Genomic DNA, 7500 nt, shown 5'->3' with positions numbered 1-7500 from the left:
AGCAACATTTATTAAATGTTATTACTGTTATTACTGTTATTTCTTTATTTTCTGCAAACAAAATGCACAAAAAAGTTACACGTTTGCATTATGTTATATATACAATAATAATAAAGGACGTTGCCGTATACAGTTTTACAAACCAAGGACGTTATATAGACCTCCTTGACTCAAGTTAGAGAAGGGGTGCGTATCATACACAAGGTTTAGGTTTTTCTAAAATGTAAAGACAGATGAAATACTACTGAATATTTTGCTGATTTTGCCAGCTCGCTGCCTTAATAATAATAATGATAACCATGTGTACTGTATAAATGGCATTGCTTGCCCCTTCGACCCATGAATATTCAAGAAGGAAGGGAAAGAGAAAAAAAAAAACATATACGGTTCCTTAAATTTCGAAATAGCCCTGCTATGGAAAATGAAGGTGAAGATAGTGCTAATCAGTGTTAGGTCCTTAGGGACAGTATCAGAAGGTATCAAGAGGGACAGTATCAGAAGGTATATAAAAGAAATTGGAAAAGAGTGTCATTATACTCGAGGGCGGACTATACTCGAGGATTTACGGTAATTGAAAGAAACACAGAGCATTTCAACAGAAATATTGCAACGAAAGGGTTAATGATATTCTATTGAATAATCGATTTTGACTATTTTTGCAGAAAAAGACTTGGCTCATAGATGGCATAAGTAAGTTTTTCAGTTATTTAGTTTTGGATGTGTTGCGTCCAGGCTTCGAATGTCTGAAGCAATTTTACGCTGAAGTTACATCGAAGGCATTAACATCGAATTCGCTGTCCAGTAAAGAGGTGAGCATCTACTCATTTTGCAACCAATTACTCGAGCATGTGAAAGTTTGATAGACAAGTTTGTACATGCGTGTATAGGCATGTGTGTGTGTGCGTGTGTGATGCACGTATGTGTGTGTGTGCGTGTGGATATCTATCTATCTATCTATCTATCCGCTCAGTCGAAGTCGACTCTCGGTCACTCGTTGGATCAGTGTCCTCCAGTCAGTTCTATCCTGGGCCGCTTCTTTCAGATTGGCTATGTCCATTCCGGTATCCCTCTTGATGGTGTCAAGCCAGCGGGTTCTTGGTTGGCCTCTTCCTCTCTTGCCACTGACCATTCCGAGCATGATGTCCTTCTCCGGGGATTTTCTCCGCGGCCTGATCTGCTTAAGAACTTCTCCATTGGTGATATATATATATATATATATATAATATATAATAGTGCATAAGATTTTATACACACAGAGACATCCTTAAATGCTAGAAAGAGTAGTCAAAACCCATACTACGAAAAGTATTCTTCTATAAAGGAATCTTTATTATGATCAAAAACGATCTTACATAGAGAGGGACATTACAAGACATACAAGAACAAAAAAATGTTGGTATCTGAAGTAAGACAGCACACCGGGGCCAGAGATAAAGGACCCTTTCACAGAACCTTCCATTATTCTATAAAGGCACGTTGCTTTTAGGTGGGCCGGATATTTAAATGAATTACAAAATCAGTTAATCTTATACTCTTGAGTTTCACAGCTAATGATCAATTAAATCAATTAATTAGTCAATCAATTGATTCATTGCCATCCGTAGATCCTCAGTAAGATCGCTGAACAAAGCATAATTATAAAACTACAATACGTGCCGAAGAAGCACATGCGTACATCGTACCATCTTTAGACATCATGGATTCAATATTAAATATCGACATAGTGAATTTCTCTCTGTGTATAAAATTTTATGAACTATTATGTAGGAATATTTGTCTTCTGACTTTTAATGACGCATGCTGACCAGTAAAAAAATTATTATTATTTCTTAATAATTTAAAACCCTCTGTGTGTGTGTGTGTGTGTGTGTGTGTGTGTGAAGGCGGTGAGCAGGCGCGTTAACGTTTCTGCCAGCTCGCCGCCTTTGTCGAATGTAATATCATAATCTCTCTCTATATAATCATAGTATAATTGTCATAACCGGAGTTGTTGCAAATCCTGTTAATTATATTCACAGGCCCCACTGAATAAACAAGATGATATGATTCAAGACAAAACAGCTTCCCTGATTGCTATGCTTTATAACTCACCATATATGCAGGTAAGTAGCTCCAAATGTCATTGTATGTTTGTACGCGAGAAGGCGTATGTTCCTACGGCCGTTCCTGTTTGTGCAACACTTGAGCACGGCCTTCATACTTATATTTCTTTGTTTTGGTTGTTTGGTCTCGGGTCAACTCTGATTAAGGAAATACAAACTGAACCTTCGTTCTTCAGATAAGGTGGCTTAAACTACAGAATCCGGAGTTGTTTTTGTTGTTTTTTTTTTGGATTTCTTTTTACTCTTTTGAACAACCAGCTACTGTTTTTTTAATTAGAATGACATCGCCCATCTTCATGTTGTTCCCCTCCTCCTCTTCCTTTTTTTTTCTTCTTCTTCTTCTTCTTTTTTCTTCTTCCTCTTCTTCTCCTTCCTCTTGTAGCTCTTCTTCTCCCTCTTCTACTTCGTCTTTCTCCTTTTCCTTCTCCTTTTCCTTCTCCTTCCTCTTCTAACTCTTCTTCTTCTCTGTCTTTCTCCTTCTCCTTTTTCTTCTCCTTTTCCTTTTTTTCCTCCTTCTTCTCCTTCTTCTTCTTCTTCTTCGTCTTTCTTCTTCTTCTCCTCTGCGTCTTTCTTCTTATTATTATTATTATTATTATTCTCCTTCTTCTCCTTTTTCTTCTTCTTCTTCTTCTTCTTCTTCGTCTTTCTTCTTCTCCGTCTTTCTTCTTCTTCTTCTTCTTCTCTTTTCTTCTTCTTCTTCTTCTTCTTCTTCATCTTCTGTCATCTTCTTCTTCTTCTTCTCCTTCTTCTCCTTTTTCTTCTTTTATTTCCTTCTTCTCCTCTTTATCTTCTTCTTCTTCTTCTTCTTCTGTTTCTTCTTATTCTCTGCTCTCTTCTTCTTTATGCTTCATCTTATTCTTCTACTTCTTCTTCTTGCTTCTTCTTATTCTTCTCTTCTCTTCTCGTCTTTCTTCTTATTATTATTCTACTTATTCTGTCGTCTTCTTCTTCTTCTCCTTCTTCTCCTCCTTTTTCTTCTCCTTCTTCTTCTTCTTCTTCTCCTTTTTCTTCTTCTCCTTTTTCTTCTTCTTCTTCTTCTTCTTCTTCTTCTTCTTCTTTTTCCCCTTCTCCTTCTCCTCCTCCTCCTCCTCCTTCTTCCTTTCGTTTTTTGTTTTGTCCTTCCTTTGTTCTTTTTTATTCGTTCGTCATCTTTTCTTTCTTCCTCTTTCTTCTCTTTTTTGCCCACCAGCTTGTTGTTTCTTTTTCTTGTTTTCTTTTTCTCCTTTAACCCAAGTACTTATCCTACCAGTCTTTTATGCCGAACCGCTAAGTTATGGGATGTAAACATAAAAACACCGGTACCGGTGACAAACACAGACACAAAGACATATAAATATGCACACACACACACACACAACACACACACACACACACACACACACGATCACATATATATGAGTTCGAATCTCATGGCTGGTTGCTGACAAATTTTTCTGCTTTGTATGGGTATTTTATCCAGTCTCTGCTTTTCTATCAGCATTTATGCATTTGAAAAATGATCATCTTATTTACATCTGATGCCCGTGCTGCAAGTGGTGGCCACATTGAACACTTGTAAGTCAGGAAATAGAAGTCGATTGTGAGTAAATACTTGTGAGTTAACTGGAGCTTTCTATTGCATTTCCTTATTAAAATATTGCGGAATGAAATCGGTTCGTTCTTTTTGAATAACCCTGTGTATATATAAATTTCGTTAACAGAAAACGCTTTTGAGTACGAATAAAAAAGCATCTATTTATTACGCCGGCTACTGCCTAATAATACCTATTTCTTTATTACCCACAAGGGGCTAAACACAGAGGGGACAAACAAGGACAGACATAGGTATTAAGTCGATTACATCGACCCCAGTGCGTAACTGGTACTTAATTTATCGACCCCGAAAGGATGAAAGGCAAAGTCGACCTCGGCGGAATTTGAACTCACAACGTAACGCAAACGAAATACCGCTAAGCATTTCGCCCGGCGTGCTAACGTTTCTGCCAGCAATAATACCAACATGCAACAGCAGCTTTATGGGATTGTACCGAGCTGTGCCGATATAACGTAGAATAGATATAGTACTACTAATAATAAACCATGGATGGAATTTCTAAATATTTCAATGCACCGCTACGCGCGTTTCCATAAATCACATGTTTCTTACGACCATAGTCCGCATTCCTGGAATGATTATAGTACAATCCGCAATATCCATGGACATCAGATAGATCTTAGTTCATGCGTTCATTTCTTCAGGCGATGACGGGCTTCTTTTTGTTTCCGTCAACCAAATCCACTCACAAATCTTTGACCCGCGGAGGTTACAGCAGAAGATACTTACCCAAGGTGTCACGCAGTAGGACTAAATTCGTGTGCGTGTGATTGGGAAGCAAGGTTCATACTACATAGCCACGCCTACGACTAAATTACTGTTTTCTACTAATGTTATTGTCCATTTATTTTTGTTTTGTTTTGTTTTTTACCAATCTATCTTCGACGATATAGAACCGTGTGGCTGGTGTAGACAACGAATCAGAATGCAACGTTTTGGAGGTAAGTTTTTGAACTCGAATTTCAATCCTCGTTGTAAAAAGAAAACAATAATTGAAGTCCATCTTGTCTCGTTTATAACTAATTAATTTATCACTGATCCGGAATAACACAGTATGTTCAATTGTGAACCGTGTTACGCTTATCACGAATTGACAGTAACAACACGGATCGGCGGTCAGTCTAAGATTTTGTTTGGCCCACAAATGTTCACCGACTATCGACAAAGCTCAGGACAACTTGGAGTCTTGGGGCGAAACCTATTTCTTCCTATTATTCCTTTGTTTTCTGTTATTCACTTATCACTGATCCAGTTAGCAGGGTAATTGATGTTGGGGGATTGTTTCCGTTTTTAACGAAACACCCGTGATAAACGAGGAAAGATGTACTAGAAATCTGGAAATTGGTACGACTTTACCTTAGTGCAGTGCTTTTCAAACTTTTTGCTGGAGCGGAACCCCAAGGAAACATTCCACTGGCTCGAGGAACCCCTGAGCAATAATTTTTTAGTCTTATGCACACATATCTGTACAGGAGAATTAAAAATTACTGCCGATTTTAACAGTTTTGTAACTTCTTGCGGAACCCCTGGACTGTACTGGCGGAACCCTAAGGTTCCGCGGAACCCTGGTTGAAAACCACTGCCTTAGTGTACTACGCTTATCATGAACTGATTTACTTGTACTTGTGGCGACATTCACCCTGAGCGGGTTAAGTCGGCTTCTTCTACCACCCTCGAGGCCTTTGAACCAAAATTTGAAACCTTGCTTATCATTGTCGTTGTCGTTGCTGTTGTTGTTGTTGTTGTTGTTGTTATTGTGTCCATTCTACATTTTTGTCAATTAGGAATTCATGGATCATCTAAAAACTGGTGAATGGTGTCCGCCACTCAGTTTGTTTGTTCATCCCGATTGCGAGGAAAGTTTTGAATCTTGGACAAACCATTCTTCTTTTCCTCTAGTCAAGGTAATTCTTCTTATTCATTTACGTTTCAGTAATTAGACTGCGGCCATGCTGGAGCACCACCTTTAAGCTGAATATATTAAATCGTGTGGAGGCGCAATGGCCCAGTGGTTAGGACAGCGGACTCGCGGTTGTAGGATCGCGGATTCGATTCCCAGACCGGGCGTTGTGAGTGTTTATTGAGCGAAAGCACCAAAAGCTCCACGAAGTTCTGGCACGGGGTGGTGACGATCCCTGCTCTACTCTTTCGCCACAACTTTCTATCGCTCTTACTTCTGTTGGCCTGCTCGCTTAGCCAGCGAGGTGGCGTCATTTGAAGCGCATTGTGACCAGCGATGTGTAGCAACATCTGATAGCCTGGTCGGTCACGGTGATCACGGCGATATTAAATCATATATTCGTGTGTGTGTGTGTGTGTGTGTGTGTGTGTGCATGCATCCGTGTGCATATGCGTATGTATGTTTAAATGAAAGGCACTTAAATGATTTGTACCTGGCGAAAATGATTTGCACCAATAGTTCACAGGACCAGCCTTGTCACATTCTGTGTGCCGCTGGATTTTGTCTGAGAACTACGTTAAGGGTATGCCAGTCTGTGGAGTATTCAGCCACTTGCACGTTAATTTCACGAGCAGGTTGTTCCGTTGGCCGGATCGACTGGAACACTTGTCGTCGTAACCGACGGTATGCTAGTTTTCACGTGGGTTGATATAAAACCGTCAACGTGGTCGCTCACTTTGCTAGAAAAAGCAGCTGTATCACTGCTGTCTTTTAAAATGCCACACTAGGTAATGTTCTTACAGAGGCACACTTTGCCTTAAAGATGTGACTTCACGGCTGAAATATCTTTGATCAGAGGTCATCTGGTTCAGCTGCTTGACCTAAGGTTAAACAAAAACACCACTGCCAACAAGAACGACAATTCATAAAGAATTTTTCAATTTTTTAACATGAGATCAATACATATATATTGGGTTGGTGCATAATTATTGCGGCTTTTTTTTTCCCCCAACAAAGTTTATTCAACAAAAGCCAATAACAACATTTAACAAAAACATCTTTAAATGGCGGTCTGACCGTCTGCCAAGCAAATGGGAAGCAGTAATTGAAGTAGATGGTGAATATGCTCCGGAATAATCATTTAAAATTGCTTTTGTTACATGTTGTTATTGCTTTTGTTGAATAAAATTTGTTGAGGAAAGCCGCAATAATTATACACCAACCCAATATATATATATATATATATTAATATATATATGAGTGGCTGTGTGGTAAGTAGCTTGCTTACCAACCACATGGTTCCGGGTTCAGTCTCACTGCGTGGCACCTTGGGCAAGTGTCTTCTACTATAGCCCCGGGCCAACCAATGCCTTGTGAGTGGATTTGGTAGACGGAAACTGAAAGAAGCCTGTCGTATACATGTATATATATATGTGTGTGTGTGTTTGTGTGTCTGTGTTTGTCCCACTAGCATTGCTTGACAACCGATGCTGGTGTGTTTACGTCCCCGTCACTTAGCGGTTCGACAAAAGAGACCGATAGAATAAGTGGTGGGCTTACAAAGAATAAGTCCCGGGGTCGATTTGCTCGACTAAAGGCGGTGCTCCAGCATGGCCGTAGTCAAATGACTGAAACAAGTAAAAGAGTATATATATATATATATATATATATATATGATATTGATCTCATGTTAAAACAATTATTGGTGAACATCTCTCGTAATTAGAGTCAAATACTGATTAAATCGAACTATTAAGTAGACGCTCTGTATAGCAGCTGGAGGTTTCGGAGCATTTGTCCATGTATGTATGGCATTACTCACTTTATTTCAAGATTACTTGCCAATAGAGAAAGAACCTGTTTCTAACCTAAATCTAAGGCTCCTTCATTGGAATTTCAACATC

The 7500-nt window shown here is 39.2% G+C and overlaps 1 protein-coding gene across 2 annotated transcripts in view; it reads left to right on the top strand.

The window, feature by feature from the left end:
* The window catches only part of LOC115223635 (puromycin-sensitive aminopeptidase-like), a 67509-nt gene that overhangs the window by 40940 nt on the left and 19069 nt on the right, over positions 1-7500 (top strand). For both annotated transcript variants that reach the window (XM_036512463.1, XM_036512462.1), the window contains exons 9-12: positions 663-809; positions 2019-2102; positions 4590-4637; positions 5481-5600. In XM_036512463.1, the coding sequence (XP_036368356.1) occupies positions 663-809; positions 2019-2102; positions 4590-4637; positions 5481-5600 (399 nt within the window). The remainder of the gene's footprint in view (positions 1-662; positions 810-2018; positions 2103-4589; positions 4638-5480; positions 5601-7500) is intronic.

The sequence above is a fragment of the Octopus sinensis genome, linkage group LG23, assembly GCF_006345805.1.
Source record: "Octopus sinensis linkage group LG23, ASM634580v1, whole genome shotgun sequence".
Lineage (NCBI taxonomy): Eukaryota > Metazoa > Mollusca > Cephalopoda > Octopoda > Octopodidae > Octopus > Octopus sinensis.
Note: the sequence above shows the minus strand (reverse complement) of the source record. Positions and strands in the feature narration are given on the sequence as shown.